Genomic DNA, 21,945 nt, shown 5'->3' with positions numbered 1-21,945 from the left:
AATGCTATTAAACCGTGTTTATTAAATCACCCACTCTACACGCTCCCGGTCCCTTAACGTTACATTTAATTATTGTTTTCATAGCTCGCTTCGTTGTCCTTAACTGCAGGCGAAACATTTTCGTTAGCCTCCAGGTTTTTGACACACATGTTAATATCGCTATGATACAGCTGTTCTATACTTTTCTCTTGAGGGATATTAGTAAACTGCCATTTATGATCAGAGAGAACCTCTCAAATATGCTTCTTTCCCATTCTTAATCCTCTAGTTATTTCCCTCTCATGATCCGGATCAGTTGTCCATGCCTGCCCTAAGCAGACGTAATCCCTTATTGAGTCTGGTACCTCGCTACCTGTTGCGAACTGCTGTTTTCTTGCTTGACTGTTGAAGATCACTTTGGTTTCCTGCACGTTAATTTTTAGATCGAACGCTACGCTCTGTCTATCGATCTCATTAGTGATTCTTTCCAGTTCAACTCCTGTGTGGCTTAGCAATGCAATATCATCTGTGAATTTCACATTACTTGGCTATTCTCTATTAACTCATATCCCTAACTGTTGCCAATTCATACCTCGGAGTACCTACTGTAAATGGGCAGTGAATAGCATTGGAGAGAAAAAGTATCCCTGCCTGACACCATTCCTTATTGAAATTTTAATCAAAATTGCCGTTTGGGCGAGTTGGTGTGACATGATTCGAAAAGACCAGCGCGGAAACAGACAGGGACACGAGAAGAAAAAACACTGGCGACAGGACGAGCGCTGACTAACAACTCTTTATTGTCGAGGAACACCCAGCACAATATATGCCAAAACACCACGTGACAGTCAGGGGGCCAAAGATTACAACCTAATCCACAGTCATCGAGGGGCGGCCAACACATGTTTGAACCAGAAGAAAAAACCACAAAAAGTGAAAAAAGGGGTGAAACTTTATGCAGTGAGCATATCAAAAGTATTTTAACCAGCAAAAAAAAAACGAAGGAAAAAACCAAGGAAAAAAAACACAAGTGCCAAACAACATCGTGGCCAAAGAGCGGTGTCAAGAACACTTTCACAACAAAAAAGAGCGAGCCAGAAATCTAAAAACAGATAAAACGTCATGCAACCCTACAGAAGCCACAAACAACTAAAACCAAATGAAAACAACATAAAAAGCAAAAACTTGTTAACGCCAATAAGGCAAGAGGTAAAAAACAGTCTGCATGTAAAAACACAATTTGGACAATTACCACTTATGAGCCGCACCAAAAAAACCTGAGGAGAAGAATGCGCACGGGCTAGCATAGGAAAATTTATGAGCAAACGGGTAATGGCAGGCGAACACGTAAAATCAGTAATCTTTAGGCATGGTCAAGGAAGCGCATTTCTTTCTCGTGCAGTGAAATTGAGGGCGTGCTTACGCAACTGTCCCCCGCCTTAGCAATAAAGTAGGCCTCAATGACCTCCCTTTCTGTTTTGTTTTTTGATGTTGCTAACAACCTTGTGTTCTCTAATATAGGTTTACACTTGTGGCGAGGCTGGTTGCAGTGGTCTGCTAGATTACTTCCAGACCCTCTATCTACGTTGAGGAAGTGCTCCTTGGCCCTGACATTAAAGCATCTTCCCGTCTGGCCTATGTACACACAACCGCACGTTAGGGGTATCTGATAGACAACCCCTGTCCGGCAGTGTGTGTACCGTTGCCCGTGTCTCGTAGTGCAGGTCGCCTTTCTTGCCTTGTTGTTCAAGACACATATCCTCGATAGCTTGCACGGTGCGGAAAAGACGACCTGGACGTTATACCGCCCTGCTGCCTTTCTCACGTTGTGGGACAACTTGTGAAGGTACGGTATGACTGCAACGCGTTTCTTCTCTCGCTCCTTCCCAACCTGCCTCCCCTCCTTTAACTTTTTGACCATCGCCTCACATATATTAGTATTAGTAAATATTATTGGAGGACGTTGTCCTGACTCTATTAGCGATTACTTTAGCAAATAACTTCCAGGCAGGGGGCAATAAGCTGATCGGACTGTAATTTTTCACGTCTCTGATGTCTCCTTTGTTATGAATTAAGATAATTTTAGCGTTCTTCCAAGCTTCTGATACGCTCGATGTCATTAGGCATTGCTTATACAGGGTGACCAGTTATTCTACCGCAATCGCCACTTCGTCGTTCAACAGATCTCCTGTTACCAGATCCTTACCATCTGCATTCCCCCTATGCATTGCTCCCAGGGCTTTCTTTACTTCCTCTATAGTTAGTGGCGTGCAGTCCCATTGAGGTGCGCTGCTGCCTCTGTCATTAACGTTCTGATAGCAATGTCTACTCTATAGATTTCAGTATAACTCTTCAGCTATTTTAACTATGTTATTTATATTGCTAATGGCATTGCCCTCTCTGTCTCTTAATGCATACATGTCTTTTTATCTCTCCCTAGTTTCCTCCTCACCGCTTTTAGTCTACCTCCGTTCTAAAGAGCATGCCCGATTGTCCCCACATAGGAATTTCTTATCTCGGCTACCTTCAATTTATTTATTAATTTTGATAGCTGTACCTGATCTATTCTGTCTGTAGCGTAAGCCGCTTTCAAGTTTTGGTGTTTCTTAATCCGATCTTTCGTCTCCTAAGATAGCTTGCCGATGTCCTGTCGAACCCTCCTACCACCTACTTGTAGTGCACGTAATGATAGCAGTGATATTATTGTTTATTGTTTGAAATATAAGACCGTCTTATGTTCTGCAGCATCTGTTGTGCAGCAAAATCCTGGACTTCTGTACTTTCTCTGTTACCGCTGACTCGTTAATGGGCGCACGCTTCACTATTTTCTTACGTTCCTTCTTCAAACCTAAAGTATTTCGGGGCCTTGCCATTCTGTGGTCGCTACACCGCACCTTTCCGAGGACATCCACAACCTGCACACTGCCATGTTGAGAGCACGGTATGAGCTCCATTCTATTTTTATTCTCACCACTGGGTCTCTTCTAGGTGCGCTTCCTGTACTCTCGTCTTTGGAAGAAGACCGTCATTATCCTTAAATTATTAGTACCTGCGAACTCTACTAGTAACCCTCCCCTGTTATTCCCAGAACCTATCCCATATTTGCCTACCGCCTGGTCACCAGCCTGCTTCTTGCCCACCTTCGCATTGAAGTCGACAATTAGTACACTGCAATCATCATCATCATCATCATCATTAGCCTGACTACACCCACTGCAGTGCAAAGACCTCTCCCATGTCTCTCAAATTAACCCCACCCATTGCTAACTGCGCCCAGCATATGCCTGCAAGCTTCTAAATCTCATCCGCCCCCTGCTACACTTGCCTGTACCATGGCTGTCATCATGGCTGGATGCAGGCGCGCAGGCCTGCACCAACTTCAGCTTGTACCTATTATTGCACCTAATCACTATAGCTGCAACCCGTACGTTAATGCTATAGAAGTTCTTCATGATGCCAGCTATATCCTGATTGGTGAGGAATCCGAACCCTTGTTCTTATCTGTCCTCTAATCCAAGAAAGCACAGTGTGTGTCCACCCTTTAGTACTTTATACGCCTGATCGGGCGGCCTGACCTCATTAAGCCTTATGGCATCCCATTAATTGTGCGCTAGTTCCTCCTTCTTTGTCATTTTTCTATCCGTATCGTTAGCAGGAAGAAACTCTCAAACGCCCCGGCAATTCTCCTAATTTCTGGAGACAATTTGTAGACACTCGTCATCTTCCAACGTTTACAATTATACATAGGTACTAGATAGCAACACATCTGGAATATATTTCTGGTTGCGGTAGAACTGTCACTGGACTTCATACTTTATGTTTAAGCATTGGAGGTGTAAAAGCACTGTCCAAGGGGCATTTGAGGATTAAACAAATAAATAAATAAATAAATTTGTGGCAATCAAGTGAACATTTAGTGCTGAAAAGGAAACAGGTTAAGACAAGGCCTGCTGGGGTGAAATCCAATCAGTGTGAAAAAGTAAGCACGAATAGCAACACACAAGTGCTGGGTTAATTTCAATGGCCACCAAGCTGATGAAGCCGGAAAGGCAAGCAGTGAGGTTAGCAAAGTGAGATTTTAGACTATTACCATGAAGAGAAATAGAATGGGAGGTCAGCTTTCAGCATTTAAAACTGTAAGTATTGGCACGAGGCGTTCTGCCTTGCCCGAAGGACGTGGAGAACGAGCGTGCCTCAGAAAAGAAAACAATCGCAAAACTGGAGCAGCAACTCCAGATTATAAAGGAAAGTTCGGCGAACGTCAAGGAAACGTTTACCTAGCTTTATTCGCGGCAGCATAAAAAGGACACACAAGTAATGTTTCTCATATCGCTCCATAGGGAATGTGACCAATTCTTAGCAAACACGAAACTCTATACTGATGAACAGAAGAGCCAAATATGATTGCCTTTCTTGCCTCCTACCGAACACTGCTCCCGTCGCCCTTTTTCATTAGGAATTAATAAACACGCACTCTTTCCAGAAACGTTTCATTCACTTCAGCTTGCATTTAAAACTGGATATTTTGGCACGAGCTGTTGTATTTTGCCCGCAAGGCATAGAGAACGAGCGTACCTCACAGAAGGAAACAACCGCTCACCTTGACCAACAGATGCTGGTGAGCTCGGCGAACGTCAAGAAAAAACGTAGCTGCCTTCTTAGACACCTAAAAAAGAATGTTTCAGTAATGTTTCTCACAAAATCAAAAAACACATCTGACGAATAATTCACAAATACCGAAGCTTTATAATTATCAATACATCAACAATGATGGTCTTTCACGTCTGCTACGGAGACAATAGTTGGCTCCCGTCGCTTTTAGCCATCAGGAATAAGTAAATACGAAACACAATATTTACAACTTATCTATTAGCTCTGCATGAGTTCGGAACTCTCAGTGTTGTGAAAAGGTGGTATGCCTTGCCCGCAGGAGGTGGACAACGAGCGAGCCTTACTAAAGGAAACAACCGCTCACCAGGACCAACAGATGCAGGTGAGCTCGATGAACATCAACAAAATGCGGAGCTGCCTTCTGAGAGAGCAAAAAAAAAACAAATCAGTTATGTGTATCACAATATCCTGAAACACATCTGGCCAATAATTCAAAAATACCGAAGGATTATAATAATTAACACTTGAACCAACAATGATGGCGTTTCACGTTTGCTAAGGAGACGATAGTTTGCTGCCGTCGCGTTTAGCCATCGGGAAAAAGTAACTACTAAACACAATACTTACAACTGCTCTATTAGCTGTGCATGCGGTCGGAACTCTGTGTTGCGAAAAGGTGGTGTGCCTTGCCCGCAGGAGCTGGACAATGAGCGTGCCTCACAAAAGGAAACAATTGCGGACCTGGAGAAACAGATGCAGGTAAGCTTTGCAACTTGAAGGAAATGCGCAACTGCCCTTTTAGGGCCCGTAAAAAACACTTCAGTAATGTTCCTCACAATGTCATAAAATACATCTGGCGTATAATTCAAAAATACCGAAGGATTATAATAATTAACCCGTGTACCAACAATGATGGCGTTTCACGTTTCCTAAGGAGACGATAGTTCGCTGCCGTCGATTTAAGCCATCGGGAATAACTAACTACTAAACACGATCTTTACAACTTATCTGTGAGCTCTGCATGCGTTCAGAACCCTGTGTTGCGAAAAGGTCGCGTGCCTTGCCCGCAGGAGCTAGACAACGAGCGTGCCTCACAAAAGGAAACAATTGCGGACCTGGAGAAACAGATGCAGGTGAGCTCGACAAATTTCAAGAAAATGCGTAGCTTCCTTTTTATGCCCGAAAAAAACACTTCAGCCAGGTTTCTCACAATGTCCTAAAATACATCTGGCGAATAATTCAAAAATACCGAAGGATTATATTAATTAACCCGTGAAATAACAATGATGGCGTTTCACGTTTTCTAAGGAGAATATAGTTCGCTGCCGTCGCTTTTAGCCATCGGGAATAAGTAACTACTAAACACGATATTTACCACTGATCTGAGAGCTCTGCATGCGTTCGGAAGTCTGTGTTGCGAAAAGGTGGTGTTCCTTGCCCGCAGGAGCTAGACAACGAGCGTGCCTCACAAAAGGAAACAATTGCAGACCTGGAGAAACAGATGCAGGTGAGCTCGACAAACTTCAAGGAAATGCGTAGCTTCCTTTTTAGGGCCCGAAAAAAACACTTCATCCAGGTTTCTGACAATGTCCTAAAATACATCTGGCGAATAATTCAAAAATACCGAAGGATTATAATAATTAACCCGTGAACCAACAATGATGACGTTTCACGTTTGCTAAGGACACTATAGTTCGCTGCCGTCGCTTTTAGCCATCGAGAATAACTACTAAACACGATATTTACAACTGATCTGTGAGCTCTGCATGCGTTCGGAAGTCTATGTTGCGAAAAGGTGGTGTTCCTTGCCCGCAGCAGCTAGACAACGAGCTTGCCTGACAAAAGGAAACAATTGCGGACCTGGAGAAACAGATGCAGGTGAGCTCGACAACTTCAAGGAAATGCGCAGCTGCCTTTTTAGACCCCGTAAAAAACACTTCAGTAATGTTCCTCACAATGCCATAATATAACTCTGGCCAATAATTCAGAAATACTGAAGGATTAAAATAATTAACCCGTGTACAAGCAATGATGGCGTTTCACGTCTGCTAAGGAGACTATAGTTCGCTACCGTCGCTTTAAGCCATCGGGAATAAGTAACTACTAAACACGATCTTTACAACTGATCTGTGAGCTCTGCATGCGTTCAGAACTCTGTGTTGCGAAAAGGTGGCGTGTCTTGCCCGCAGGAGCTAGACAACGAGCGTGCCTCACAAAAGGAAACAATTGCGGACCTGGAGAAACAGATCCAGGTGAGCTCGACAAATTTCAAGGAAATGCGTAGCTTTCTTTTTATTCCCGAAAAAACTCTTCAGCCAGGTTTCTCACAATGGCCTAAAATATATCTGGCCAATAATTCAAAAATACCGAAGGATTATAATAATTAACCCGTGAACCAACAATTATGGCGTTTCACGTTTGCTAAGGAGACTATAGTTCGCTGCCGTCGCTTATAGCCATCGGGAATAACTAACTACTAAACACGATCTTTAGAACTGATCTGTGAGCTCTGCATGCGTTCGGAAGTCTGTGTTGCGAAAAGGTGGTGTTCATTGCCCGCAGGAGCTAGACAACGAGCGTGCCTCACAAATGGAAACAATTGCGGACCTGGAGAAACAGATGAAGGTGAGCTCGACAAATTTCAAGGAAATGTGTAGCTTCCTTTTTAGGGCCCGAAAAAAAAACTTCAGCCATGGTTCTCACAATGTCCTAAAATACATCTGGCGAATAATTGAAAAATACCGAAGGATTATAATAATTAACCCGTGAACCAACAATGATGGCGTTTCACGTTTTCTAAGGAGACTATAGTTCGCTGCCGTCGCTTTTAGCCATCGGGAATAAGTAACTACTAAACACGATATCTACAACTGATCTGTGAGCTCTGCATGCGTTCGGAAATCTGTGTCGCTAAAAGGTGGTGTTCCTTGACCGCAGGAGCTGGACAACGAGCGTGCCTCACAAAAGGAAACAATTGCGGACCAGGAGAAACAGATGCAGGTGAGCTCCACAAACTTCAAGGAAATGCGTAGCTTCCTTTTTAGGGCCCGAAAAAAAATACTTCAGCCAGGTTTCTCGCAATGTCCTAAAATACATCTGGCGAATAAATCAAAAATACCGAAGAATTATATAAATTAACCCGTGAACCAACAATTATGGCGTTTCACGTTTGCTAAGGAGACTATAGTTCGCTGCCGTCGCTTATAGCCATCGGCAATAACTAACTACTAAACACGATCTTTACAACTGATCTGTGAGCTTTGCATGCGTTCAGAACTCTGTGTTGCGCAAAGTTGGCGTGTCTTGCCCGCAGGAGCTAGACAACGAGCGTGCTTCACAAATGGAAACAATTGCGGACCTGGAGAAACAGATGAAGGTGAGCTCGACAAATTTCAAGGAAATGCGTAGCTTCCTTTTTAGGGCCCGAAAAAAAAAAACTTCAGCCATGGTTCTCACAATGTCCTAAAATACATCTGGCGAATAATTGAAAAATACCGAAGGATTATAATAATTAACCCGTGAACCAACAATGATGGCGTTTCACGTTTGCTAAGGAGACTATAGTTCGCTGCCGTCGCTTATAGCCATCGGGAATAACTAACTACTAAACACGATCTTTAGAACTGATCTGTGAGCTCTGCATGCGTTCGGAAGTCTGTGTTGCGAAAAGGTGGTGTTCATTGCCCGCAGGAGCTAGACAACGAGCGTGCCTCACAAAAGGAAAAAATTGCGGACCTGGAGAAAGAAATGAAGGTGAGCTCGACAAATTTCAAGAAAATGCGTAGCTTCCTTTTGAGGGCCCGAAAAAAAAACACTTCAGCCAGGTTTCTCACAATGTCCTAAAATATATCTGGCCAATAATTCAAAAATACCGAAGGATTATAATAATTAACCCGGGAACCAACAATGATGGCGTTTCACGTTTGCTATGGAGACTGTAGTTCGCTGCCATCGCTTTGAGCCATCGGGAATGAGTAAATACTAAACACGATCTTTACAACTGATCTGTGAGCTTTGCATGCGTTCAGAACTCTGTGTTGCGCAAAGTTGGCGTGTCTTGCCCGCAGGAGCTAGACAACGAGCGTGCCTCACAAATGGAAACAATTGCGGACCTTGAGAAACAGATGAAGGTGAGCTCGACAAATTTCAAGGAAATGCGTAGCTTCCTTTTTAGGGCCCGAAAAAAAAAACTCTCATCCATGGTTCTCACAATGTCCTAAAATACATCTGGCGAATAATTGAAAAATACCGAAGGATTATAATAATTAACCCGTGAACCAACAATGATGGCGTTTCACGTTTGCTAAGGAGACTATAGTTCGCTCTCGTCGCTTATAGCCATCGGGAATAACAAACTACTAAACACGATCTTTACAACTGATCTGTGAGCTTTGCATGCGTTCAGAACTCTGTGTTGCGCAAAGTTGGCGTGTCTTGCCCGCAGGAGCTAGACAACGAGCGTGCCTCACAAATGGAAACAATTGCGGACCTAGAGAAACAGATGAAGGTGAGCTCGACAAATTTCAAGGAAATGCGTAGCTTCCTTTTTAGGGCCCGAAAAAAAAACTTCAGCCATGGTTCTCACAATGTCCTAAAATACATCTGGCGAATAATTGAAAAATACCGAAGGATTATAATAATTAACCCGTGAACCAACGATGGCGTTTCACGTTTGCTAAGGAGACTATAGTTCGCTGCCGTCGCTTATAGCCATCGGGAATAACTAACTACTAAACACGATCTTTAGAACTGATCTGTGAGCTCTGCATGCGTTCGGAAGTCTGTGTTGCGAAAAGGTGGTGTTCATTGCCCGCAGGAGCTAGACAACGAGCGTGCCTCACAAAAGGAAAAAATTGCGGACCTGGAGAAAGAAATGATGGTGAGCTCGACAAATTTCAAGAAAATGCGTAGCTTCCTTTTGAGGGCCCGAAAAAAAACACTTCAGCCAGGTTTCTCACAATGTCCTAAAATATATCTGGCCAATAATTCAAAAATACCGAAGGATTATAATAATTAACCCGTGTACCAACAATGATGGCGTTTCACGATTGCTAAGAAGACTATAGTTCGCTCTCGTCGCTTATACCCATCGGGAATAACTAACTACTAAACACGATCTTTAGAACTGATCTGTGAGCTCTGCATGTGTTCGGAAGTCTGTGTTGCGAAAAGGTGGTGTTCATTGCCCGCAGGAGCTAGACAACGAGCGTGCCTCACAAAAGGAAACAATTGCGGACCTGGAGAAAGAGATGAAGGTGAGCTCGACAAATTTCAAGGAAATGCGTAGCTTCCTTTTTAGGGCCCGAAAAAAACACTTCAGCCAGGTTTCTCACAATGTCCTAAAATATATCTGGCGAATAATTCAAAAATACCGAAGGATTATAATAATTAACCCGTGAACCAACAATGATGGCGTATCACGTTTGCTATGGAGACTGTAGTTCGCTGCCATCGCTTTGAGCCATCGGGAATGAGTAAATACTAAACACGATATTTAGAACTGATCTGTGAGCTCTGCATGCGTTTGGAAGTCTGTGTTGCGAAAAGGTGGTGTTCCTTGCCCGCAGGAGCTAGACAACGAGCGTGCCTCACAAAAGGAAACAATAGCAGACCTGGAGAAACAGATGCAGGTGAGCTCTACAAACTTCAAGGAAATGCGTAGCTTCCTTTTTAAGGCCCGAAAAAACACTTCATCCAGGTTTCTCACAATGTCCTAAAATACATCCTGCGAATAATTCAAAAATAGCGAAGGATTATAATAATTAACCCGTGAACCAACAATGATGGCGTTTCACGTTTGCTAAGGACACTATAGTTCGCTGCCGTCGCTTTTAGCCATCGAGAATAACTACTAAACACGATATTTACAACTGATCTGTGAGCTCTGCATGCGTTTGGAAGTCTGTGTTGCGAAAAGGTGGCGTGTCTGGTCCGCAGGAGCTAGACAACGAGCTTGCCTCACAAAAGGAAACAATTGCAGACCTGGAGAAACTGATGCAGGTGAGCTCGACAAACTTCAAGGAAATGCGTAGCTTCCTTTTTATGGCCCGAAAAAAACACTTCAGCAATGTTTCTCACAATGTCCTAAAGTACATCTGGCGAATAATACAAAAATACAGAAGGATTATAATAATTAACCCGTGAACTAACAATGATGCCGTTTCACGTTTGCTAAGGAGACTATAGTTCGCTGCCGTCGCTTTTAGCCATCGGGAATAAGTAACTACTAAACACGATATAAACCACTGATCTCTGAGCTCTGCATGCGTTCAGAACTCTGTGTTGCGAAAAGGTGGCGTGTCTGGTCCGCAGGAGCTAGACAACGAGCTTGCCTCACAAAAGGAAACAATTGCAGACCTGGAGAAACTGATGCAGGTGAGCTCGACAAACTTCAAGGAAATGCGTAGCTTCCTTTTTATGGCCCGAAAAAAACACTTCAGCAATGTTTCTCACAATGTCCTAAAGTACATCTGGCGAACAATACAAAAATACAAAAGGATTATAATAATTAACCCATGAACTAACAATGATGGCGTTTCACGTTTGCTAAGGAGACTATAGTTCAAGAAGAACAGCGCGAAAAGACAAGGACCACAGAAAGATACACAAAGACAAGCGCTGACTTTCAACTAAAGATTTATTGCTCGGAACGTGGTAATAAATACATCAGGCTCTAAGCAACAAAAAGAACACATAAGAGTGATACACACTTGTCCACGCACACAAAAAATACCAAACAGATACAGCAGCATTACTTCCTTGCAGATAGAAATTCTAATTCTTTCTTTGACAAAGATATGGAGGGACAACTGATACATGCGTCATTTAGCCGGGCGATTTCAGCAGCTTCAATGATTTCTCGAGTCAGCGTATTGGGGTGTCTACTTAGCACTTTTGTTTGTTGGAAGAATGGTTGGCACGTTTTGCTTTCGCAGTCTCGGCAGTGGATGCCGAGGTGCCCTTTAACAGTATTATAAACAGTGATATTATGTTCTCTTAGGCGCTCGTTCACACATCTGCCCGTCTGGCCAACATACTGTTTCCCGCACGAAAGTGGAATAGAATAAATGACACCTTCTTGGCATGCAACAAACTTATTTTCATGCTTTATGGAACACTTTTTTGGCGTGAATTCATCATTAACTCGTTTACATTACAATTCATCATTAACTCGTGTAAACGAGTTAATGATGAATTCACGCCAAAAAAGTGTTCCATAAAGCATGAAAATAAGTTTGTTGCATGCCAAGAAGGTGTCATTTATTCTATTCCACTTTCGTGCGGGAAACAGTATGTTGGCCAGACGGGCAGATGTGTGAACGAGCGCCTAAGAGAACATAATATCACTGAATATAATACTGTTAAAGGGCACCTCGGCATCCACTGCCGAGACTGCGAAAGCAAAACGTGCCAACCATTCTTCCAACAAACAAAAGTGCTAAGTAGACACCCCAATACGCTGACTCGAGAAATCATTGAAGCTGCTGAAATCGCCCGGCTAAATGACGCATGTATCGGTTGTCCCTCCATATCTTTGTCAAAGAAAGAATTAGAATTTCTATCTGCAAGGAAGTAATGCTGCTGTATCTGTTTGGTATTTTTTGTGTGCGTGGACAAGTGTGTATCACTCTTATGTGTTCTTTTTGTTGCTTAGAGCCTGATGTATTTATTACCACGTTCCGAGCAATAAATCTTTAGTTGAAAGTCAGCGCTTGTCTTTGTGTATCTTTCTGTGGTCCTTGTCTTTTCGCGCTGTTCTTCTTGAACATGGCATACCAACTCGCCCAAGCATCAGTCCTAACGAGACTATAGTTCGCTGCCGTCGCTTTTAGCCATCGGGAATAAGTAACTACTAAACACGATAAATACCACTGATCTCTGAGGTCTGCATGCGTTCAGAACTCTGTGTTGCGAAAAGGTGGTGTTCCTTGCCCGCAGGAGCTAGACAACGAGCGTGCCTCACAAAAGGAAACAATTGCGGACCAGGAGAAACAGATGCAGGTGAGCTCGACAAACTAAAAGGAAATGCGTAGCTTCCTTTTTATGGGCCGAAAAAAACACTTCAGCAATGTTTCTCACAATGTCCTAAAGTACATCTGGCGAATAATACAAAAATACAGAAGGATTATAATAATTAACCCCTGAACTAACAATGATGGCGTTTCACGTTTGCTAAGGAGACTATAGTTCGCTGCCGTCGCTTTTAGCCATCGGGAATAAGTAACTACTAAACACGATCTTTACAACTGATCTGTGACCTCTGCATGCGTTCAGAACCCTGTGTTGCGAAAAGGTCGCGTGCCTTGCCCGCAGGAGCTAGACAACGAGCGTGCCTCACAAAAGGAAACAATTGCGGACCTGGAGAAACAGATCCAGGTGAGCTCAACAAATTTCAAGGAAATGCGTAGCTTTCTTTTTATTCCCGAAAAAAACTCTTCAGCCAGGTTTCTCACAATGTCCTAAAATACATCTGGCGAATAATTCAAAAATACCGAAGGATTATAATAATTAACCTCTGAACCAACAATGATGGCGTTTCACGTTTTCTAAGGAGACTATAGTTCGCTGCCGTCGCTTTTAGCCATCGGGAATAAGTAACTACTAAACACGATATCTACAACTGATCTGTGAGCTCTGCATGCGTTCGGAAATCTGTGTCGCTAAAAGGTGGTGTTCCTTGACCGCAGGAGCTGGACAACGAGCGTGCCTCACAAAAGGAAACAATTGCGGACCAGGAGAAACAGATGCAGGTGAGCTCCACAAACTTCAAGGAAATGCGTAGCTTCCTGTTTAGGGCCCGAAAAAAATACTTCAGCCAGGTTTCTCGCAATGTCCTAAAATACATCTGGCAAATAAATTAAAAATACCGAAGAATTATAATAATTACCCGTGAACCAACAATTATGGCGTTTCACGTTTGCTAAGGAGACTATAGTTCGCTCTCGTCGCTTATAGCCATCGGGAATAATTAACTACTAAACACGATCTTTAGAACTGATCTGTGAGCTTTGCATGTGTTCGGAAGTCTGTGTTGCGAAAAGGTGGTGTTCATTGCCCGCAGGAGCTAGACAACGAGCGTGCCTCACAAAAGGAAAAAATTGCGGACCTGGAGAAAGAGATGAAGGTGAGCTCGACAAATTTCAAGAAAATGCGTAGCTTCCTTTTTAGGGCCCGAAAAAAAACACTTCAGCCAGGTTTCTCACAATGTCCTAAAATATATCTGGCGAATAATTCAAAAATACCGAGGGATTATATTAATTAACCCGTGTACCAACAATGATGGCGTTTCACGATTGCTAAGAAGACTATAGTTCGCTCTCGTCGCCTATAGCCATCGGGAATAACTAACTACTAAACACGATCTTTAGAACTGATCTGTGAGCTTTGCATGTGTTCGGAAGTCTGTGTTGCGAAAAGGTGGTGTTCATTGCCCGCAGGAGCTAGACAACGAGCGTGCCTCACAAAAGGAAACAATTGCGGACCTGGAGAAAGAGATGAAGGTGAGCTCGACAAATTTCAAGGAAATGCGTAGCTTCCTTTTAAGGGCCCGAAAAAAACACTTCAGCCAGGTTTCTCACAATGTCCTAAAATATATCTGGCGAATAATTCAAAAATACCGAAGGATTATAATAATTAACCCGTGAACCAACAATGATGGCGTTTCACGTTTGCTATGGAGACTGTAGTTCGCTGCCATCGCTTTGAGCCATCGGGAATGAGTAAATACTAAACACGATATTTAGAACTGATCTGTGAGCTCTGCATGCGTTCGGAAGTCTCTGTTGCGAAAAGGTGGTGTTCCTTGCCCGCAGGAGCTAGACAACGAGCGTGCCTCACAAAAGGAAACAATTGCGGACCTGGAGAAAGAGATGAAGGTGAGCTCGACAAATTTCAAGGAAATGCGTAGCTTCCTTTTAAGGGCCCGAAAAAAACACTTCAGCCAGGTTTCTCACAATGTCCTAAAATATATCTGGCGAATAATTCAAAAATACCGAAGGATTATAATAATAACCCGTGAACCAACAATGATGGCGTTTCACGTTTGCTATGGAGACTGTAGTTCGCTGCCATCGCTTTGAGCCATCGGGAATGAGTAAATACTAAACACGATATTTAGAACTGATCTGTGAGCTCTGCATGCGTTCGGAAGTCTCTGTTGCGAAAAGGTGGTGTTCATTGCCCGCAGGAGCTAGACAACGAGCGTGACTCACAAAAGGAAACAATAGCAGACCTGGAGAAACAGATGCAGGTGAGCTCGACAAACTTCAAGGAAATGCGTAGCTTCCTTTTTAAGGCCCGAAAAAAACACTTCATCCAGGTTTCTCACAATGTCCTAAAATACATCTGGCGAATAATTCAAAAATACCGAAGGATTATAATAATTAACCCGTGAACCAACAATGATGGCGTGTCACGTTTGCTAAGGACATTATAGTTCGCTGCCGTCGCTTTTAGCCATCGAGAATAACTACTAAACACGATATTTACAACTGATCTGTGAGCTCTGCATGCGTTCGGAAGTCTATGTTGCGAAAAGGTGGTGTTCCTTGCCCGCAGGAGCTAGTCAACGAGCGTGCCTCACAAAAGGAAACAATTGCAGACCTGGAGAAACAGATGCAGGTGAGCTCGACAAACTTCAAGGAAATGCGTAGCTTTCCTTTTAGGGCCCGAAAAAAACACTTCATCCAGGTTTCTCACAATGTCCTAAAATACATCTGGCGAATAATTAAAAAATACCGAAGGATTATAATAACTAACCCGTGAACCAACAATGATGGTGTTTCACGTTTGCTAAGGAGACTATAATTCGCTGCCGTCGCTTTTAGCCATCGAGAATAACTACTAAACACGATATTTACAACTGATCTGTGAGCTCTGCATGCGTTCGGAAGTCTGTGTTGCGAAAAGGTGGCGTGTCTTGTCCGCAGGAGCTAGACAACAAGCTTGCCTCACAAAGGGAAACAATTGCGGACCTGGAGAAACAGATGCAGGTGAGCTTTGCAACTTCAAGGAAATGCGCAGCTGCCTTTTTAGGGCCCGTAAAAAATACTTCAGTAATGTTCCTCATATTGTCATAAAATACATCTGGCGTATAATTAAAAAATACCGAAGGATTGTAATAATTAACCCGTGTACCAACAATGATGGCGTTTAACGATTACTGAGAAGACTATAGTTCGCTCTCGTCGCTTATAGCCATCGGGAATAACTAACTACTAAACACGATCTTTACAACTTATCTGTGAGCTCTGCATGCGTTCGGAAGTCTGTGTTGCGAAAAGTTGGCGTGTCTTGCCCGCCGGAGCTAGACAACGAGCGTGCCACACAAAAGGACACAATTGCAGACCTGGAGAAACAGATGCAGGTGAGCTCGAAAAACTTCAAGGAAATGCGTAGCTTCCTTTTTAGGGCCCGAAAAAAACACTTCATCCATGTTTCTCACAATGTCCTAAAATACATCTGGCAAATAATTCAAAAATACCGAAGGATTATAATAATTAACCCGTGAACCAACAATGATGGCGTTTCACGTTTGCTAAGGAGACTGTAGTTCGCTGCCGTCGCTGTTAGCCATCAAGAATAACTACTAAACACGATATTTACAACTGATCTGTGAGCTCTGCATGCTTTCGGAAGTCTGTGTTGCGAAAAGGTGGCGTGCCTTGCCCGCACGAGCTATACAATGAGCGTGCCTCACTAAAGCAAACACTTGCGGACCTGGAGAAACAGATGCAGGTGAGCTCGACAAACTTCAAGGAAATGCGTAGCTTCCTTTTTAGGGCCCGAACAAAACACTTCAGCAATGTTTCTCACAATGTCCTAAAATACATCTGGCGAATAATTCAAAAATACCGAAGGATTATAATAATTAACACTTGAACCAACAATGATGGCGTTTCACGTCTCCTACGGAGACTACAGTTCGCTGCCGTCGCTTTTAGCCATCGGGAATAAGTAACTATTAAACACGATATTTACAACCGATCTGTGAGCTCTGCATGCGTTCGGAACTCTGTGTTGCGAAAAGGTGGTGTTCCTTGCCCGCAGGAGCTAGACAACGAGCGTGCGTCACAAAAGGAAACAATCGCGGACCTGAAGAAACAGTTGCAAGTGAGCTCGACGAAATTCAAGTAAGTGCGTAGCTGCCTTTCCAGGGCCTGAAAAAAAAAACACTTCAATAGTGTTCCTCACAATATTCTAAAACTAATGTGGCCTATAATTCAATACCGAAGGATTATAATAACACATGGACCAACAATGATGGACTTTTGTCTGCTACAGAGACTATAGTTTGCACCCGTCGCTTTTAGCCATCGGGAATAAGTAACTACTAAACACCATATTCACAACAGATCTAATAGCTCTGCATGGATTTGAAACTCTGGGTGTTGCGAAAACTTGCTGTGCCTTTCCCGCAAAGGCTAGAAAACGAGCGTGCCTCACCAAAGGAAACAACCGCGGAGAAACAGATGCAGGTGAGCTCTACGAACTTCAAGCAAATGCGTAGCTGCCTTTTTAGTGCCCGAAAAAACACATCAGCAATGTTTCTCTCAATATCCTAAAGCACATCTGGCCCATAATTCAAAAATGCCGAAGGATTATAATAATTAACACCTGAACCAGCAATGACGGCCTTTCACGTCTGTTACTGAGAAAATAGTTCCATCCCGTCGCTCTTAGGCATCGGGAATAAGTAACTATTAAACATGATAGTTACAGCTTATCTATTAGATCTGCATGCGTTTGTATCTCTCAGTGTTGCGAAAAGGTGGTGTATTTTGCCAGCAGAAGCTAGAGAAAAAGCCTGTCTCCGAAAAGGAAACAATCTCGCACCTGGGACCTCTCTCTTCATTTCTTCTTTCACTCCTTTATCCCTTCCCTTACTTAACGGTTCAGGTGTCCAATGATATATGAGACATTTACTGCGCTCTTTCCTTTTCCCCAAAAACAATTATTTTTTTTTATCTCGCATCCGCAGCAAGTCATGCAGGTGAGCTCGGCGATCTTCAAAGAAATGCGTAGCTGCCCTTTTAGGGCCCGAACAAAACACTTCAGCAATATTCCTCACAATATCTTAAACCACATGTGGCCAATAATTCAAAAATACCGACGGATTATAATAATTAAAACCAGAACCAGCAATTATGCATTTACGTCTGCTACTGAGAAAATAGTTCGATCCCGTCGCTCTTAGCCATCGGGAATAAGTAACTACTAAACATGACAGTTACAGTTTATCTACTAGATCTGGATGCGTTTGTAATTCTCACTGCGGCGAAAAGGTGGAGTGTTTTGCCCGCAGAAGCTAGAGAACAAACGTGTCTCACAAAAGGAAACAATCTCGCACCTGGAGCAGTGATGCAGTTGAGCTCGACGAACTTGAATTAAATGCGTAGCTACACTTCTTAGGGGCACAAAAAAAGAACACATCAACAATGTTTCTCACAGTATCCTAAAAAATATCTCGCCAATATGTGTCAAATACCTACGGCTTATAATAATTAGCACTGAAACAACAATGATGGCCTTTCATGTCTGATACAGACACAACAGCTCGCTCCCACAGCTTTTAGCAAACGGCAATGCGTGACTATGAAATACAACATATACAGCAGATCTATTAGCCCTCCGTGCGTTTGTAACTCTGAGTGTTGCGAAAAGGTCGTGTGCCGTGCCCGCAGGAGCTAGCGAACCCGCGTGTCTCACAAAAGCAAAACAATCTCGCACCAGGAGCAACAGTGTCAGGCGAGGTCGAAGAACTTGAACGAAATGCTGAGCTGCCTTCTTAGGGGCTCAAAAAAATAACACTTCAGCAATGTTTGTCACAATATCCGAAAGCACATCTGGCCAATATTTCGAAAAGACCGAAGGATTATAATAAGCACCTGAACCAGCAATGATGCCCTTTCACATCTGCTACTGAGACTACTGTCCGATCCCGTCGCTCTCAGCCATCATGAATACGTAACTACTAAACACGATAGTTACAGCTTTTCTATTAGCTTTGCATGCGATTGTGACTCGGAGTGTTGCGGAAAGGTGTTGTGCCTCGCCCGCAGGACCTAGAGGACGACCGTGCCTCACTAAAGAAAACAATCGCTCACCAGAAGCAACAGATGCAGGTGAGTTCGACGAACTTGAACGAAATGCGTAGCTGCCTTCTTAGGGGCTCCAAAAAGGAACACATCAGCAATGTTTCTCACAATATCCTGAAACACATCTGGCCAGGAATTCGAAAATACCGAAGGATTATAATAATTAACACCTGAACCAACAATGATGGCATTTCACGTCTTCTGTGCAGATTATAATTCGATCCCGTCACTCTTAGCCATCGGGAATAAGTAACTACTAAACACGATAGTTTCACTTCTCTATTAACTCTGCATGCGTTTGTAACTCTCAGTGTTTTAAAATGTGGTGTGCCTTTCCTGCTGGACCTAGAGGACGACCGTGCCTCACTGAAGGAAACAATCGCTCACCAGAAGCAACAGATGAACGTGATTTCAACGAATTTGAACTAAATTCATAGCTGCCTTATTAGGGTCCCAAAATAGAACAGATCAGAAATGTGTCTCACAATATCTTCAAACACAACTGACCAATAATTCAAAAATGCCGAAGGATTATAATAATGAACACCTGAACCAAGAATGTTGGCCTTTCACGTCTGTTATAGAGACTATTGTTCGATCCCGTCACTCTTAGCCATCGGGAATAAGTAACTACTAAACACGATAGTTACAGCTTATTTATTAGCTGTGCATGCATTTGTAACTTGGATTGTAGCGAAAAGGATCTCTGGCTTGCCCGCAGGAGCTAGAGATCGAGCGTGCCTCACGAAAAAGAGATGCAGTTGAGCTCGAAGAACTCAAGAAAATAAGTAGGTGCCTTCTTAGTTGCCCGGAAAAGAGCACTTGAGTAATTTTTGTCACAGTACCCTAAATCAAATCTGGCAAATAAGGCCCAAATACTGTAGAATAACGGCCTGAGGGGCGAGTTGGTGCATGATGAAATGAACGGCTGCGCAAATCAGGACACAAACAAGAGACACCACATGCGCACACTACCAACTGTTTATTCTATGGAAAAGTGGCATATTTAAAGAGTTCCACTCAAGCATGATACTCATCGCATTTTCACTTCGAACCCAGCACGTGGTATGAAAAGCCGCTACATCAGGTTAACAGACTATATACTGCAGATTAGACTAACACATATCTCTGACCAAAGGAATTAAAACAACCGAAACAAAGGGGCCATATCTTCGCAAAAGCAGTGTCAAACTCTCGTAGCAACAACACAGTCATACAGGAGAAGCAAAAGCAGTCAGAAACCAAAAAACAAAATATAAAAAGTAAAAAACCAATAACAATCGTAGCAAAAGCAGAGTCAAACAAAAGCAGTCAGAAAAAGAAAGATAAATACTAATAAAACAATTAACAACCCACCTAAACAAACTGCAGACGGCCGCTAGAAATGCTAGGCTGAAAAGTAGCACAGAACATGACGTCACAAAAACTGTCTAGGAAGGAAACTTCATTTCTACGGAGGAATACCGAGGCGTCGCTGACACATGTGCTTCCTTTCTTTTTTATCATAAAGGCCTCAAGCATTTCACGCCCCGCCTGATCGCGACTCCTGCCCAGAATCCTTATTCCGTTAAGCACCGGCTCACACTTGCAGTCTCTACAATGCGGAGGCAAATTTGACCCGCCTCCGCTTTCTAACGTTTTTTCATGCTCCCGTGCCCTGTCGTTAATGCAGCGACCCGTCTGGCCTATATAGACCCTTCCACACGTCAGTGGGATTTCATAAACCACTCCGACAGCACAGGATACGAATTGCTTGCCGTGCCTCTTTTCACACAGGGCTTTCTTCTTCTGGCCGATCTGCGAGCATAACCTACTCAGCTTTTTTGGCGCGGAGAAAACGACAGGAACGTCGAACCGGCCAGCAACCTTTTTCAAACTGTGCGCCACTCGGTGTATATAGGGGACCACTTGTGGTCTTCTTGATCACGGCTTAGCAAGGGATTTTTTCTTCTTGCCTTTCATTTTTTGAAGGAGGGCCTCTGCTACGCTGCAAACGAAAGAACACGGGAAGCCAGCCATTTGAAGCCTTTCGATTTGGTGGTTAAAGGTAGCTTCAGTCATTTGAGCACAGGACTTAAGCAATGCAGACTCGAGGCAAAGAGAAGCGATAGCCCTTTCTACTGGCTTTGAGTGCGCCGATGCGTACGGAAGCAGTTCTTTTTTTGCTCGGGGGGAATACATCCAGCACACTCGCCCGTCTGTAAACTTTTTTACGGTGAAAAGCCGTAAGCCAGACATGCCATTCAGATCCATTGTTAGTGAGATGGACTCCTGGCAGCAAAAGGTGAGCCAGTTTCTTCTGAAGCACTTGAAAGGACTGGACGTGGACGATCCCTTCACCACCAAGAATTCTACAGATGTGACAGCTTTTTTAAAAGACCAGTCCTCTATCGGATACTTGTTTTCTGTGGGCGTTGAAGATTTATTCTATTCAGTTCCGCATAGCGACCTTTTCAAATCCGTGCGGGAGTGTATTGAGTATGATGGGGCCATTGCATTTCAGAACTCAGCTGGATTTAGTGTCGACAACTTTTTATCACTACTAGAATTTTACCTTTGGTCTACGTTTGTTTCCTTTGAAACAGAAATGTACTTGCAGAGAAGAGGCATCTGCATCGGCTCCTCTGTTGCCCCGGCGTTGTGTAATATCTTTTTATCAACTATTGACCGTGCTTTAGCTTTTTCCCTTGACAGTGGCCCAGTCCTGCGAATTTTTAGATACGTGGATGACTTTTTGGTGATACTAAAACTACTAACTCTGCATTGACGCTCCCCAGCACAGTGGAAAGAATCTTATCCTCGTTTAGACAACAAGGAAAGGGACTGGTTTTTACTTTCGAACTACCAGACAACAACAGCTTGCAGTTTTTAGATATTAATATCAAGTTTTCAGATGGGCGAGTGTGCTGGATGTATTTATTCCCCCCGAGCAAAAAAGGATCTGCTTCCGTACTCATCAGCGCACTCAAAGACAGTAGAAAGGGCTATCGCTTCTCTTTGCCTCGAGTCTGCATTGCTTAAGTCCTGTGCTCAAATGACTGAAGCTACCTTTAACCACCAAATCGAAAGGCTTCAAATGGCTGGCTTCCCGTGTTCTTTCGTTTGCAGCGTAGCAGAGGCCCTCCTTCAAAAAATGAAAGGCAAGAAGAAAAAATACCTTGCTAAGCCGGGATTAAGATGACCACAAGTGGTCCCATATATACACCGAGTGGCGCACAGTTTGAAGAAGGTTGCTGGCCGGTTCGACGTTCCTGTCGTT

The 21,945-nt window shown here is 43.4% G+C and overlaps 1 protein-coding gene across 1 annotated transcript in view; it reads left to right on the top strand.

Annotated features, from left to right (window-relative positions):
* LOC144132340 (uncharacterized) overlaps window positions 1–21,945 on the top strand; it is a 243,571-nt gene that overhangs the window by 126,722 nt on the left and 94,904 nt on the right. Inside the window, exons 9-35 of the mRNA XM_077664664.1 lie at window positions 4,910–4,972; window positions 5,287–5,349; window positions 5,661–5,723; window positions 6,035–6,097; window positions 6,780–6,842; window positions 7,153–7,215; window positions 7,528–7,590; window positions 7,904–7,966; window positions 8,281–8,343; window positions 8,658–8,720; window positions 9,035–9,097; window positions 9,407–9,469; window positions 9,783–9,845; window positions 10,158–10,220; window positions 10,528–10,590; window positions 10,903–10,965; window positions 12,529–12,591; window positions 12,904–12,966; window positions 13,278–13,340; window positions 13,652–13,714; window positions 14,028–14,090; window positions 14,403–14,465; window positions 14,777–14,839; window positions 15,148–15,210; window positions 15,519–15,581; window positions 16,639–16,701; window positions 18,651–18,713. Of these exons, the coding sequence (XP_077520790.1) occupies window positions 4,910–4,972; window positions 5,287–5,349; window positions 5,661–5,723; window positions 6,035–6,097; window positions 6,780–6,842; window positions 7,153–7,215; window positions 7,528–7,590; window positions 7,904–7,966; window positions 8,281–8,343; window positions 8,658–8,720; window positions 9,035–9,097; window positions 9,407–9,469; window positions 9,783–9,845; window positions 10,158–10,220; window positions 10,528–10,590; window positions 10,903–10,965; window positions 12,529–12,591; window positions 12,904–12,966; window positions 13,278–13,340; window positions 13,652–13,714; window positions 14,028–14,090; window positions 14,403–14,465; window positions 14,777–14,839; window positions 15,148–15,210; window positions 15,519–15,581; window positions 16,639–16,701; window positions 18,651–18,713 (1,701 nt within the window). The remainder of the gene's footprint in view (window positions 1–4,909; window positions 4,973–5,286; window positions 5,350–5,660; window positions 5,724–6,034; window positions 6,098–6,779; window positions 6,843–7,152; window positions 7,216–7,527; window positions 7,591–7,903; window positions 7,967–8,280; window positions 8,344–8,657; window positions 8,721–9,034; window positions 9,098–9,406; window positions 9,470–9,782; window positions 9,846–10,157; window positions 10,221–10,527; window positions 10,591–10,902; window positions 10,966–12,528; window positions 12,592–12,903; window positions 12,967–13,277; window positions 13,341–13,651; window positions 13,715–14,027; window positions 14,091–14,402; window positions 14,466–14,776; window positions 14,840–15,147; window positions 15,211–15,518; window positions 15,582–16,638; window positions 16,702–18,650; window positions 18,714–21,945) is intronic.

This window comes from Amblyomma americanum, chromosome 5 (assembly GCF_052857255.1).
Source record: "Amblyomma americanum isolate KBUSLIRL-KWMA chromosome 5, ASM5285725v1, whole genome shotgun sequence".
Taxonomy (NCBI): domain Eukaryota; kingdom Metazoa; phylum Arthropoda; class Arachnida; order Ixodida; family Ixodidae; genus Amblyomma; species Amblyomma americanum.
This window is presented reverse-complemented; position numbering and strand designations above follow the sequence as displayed.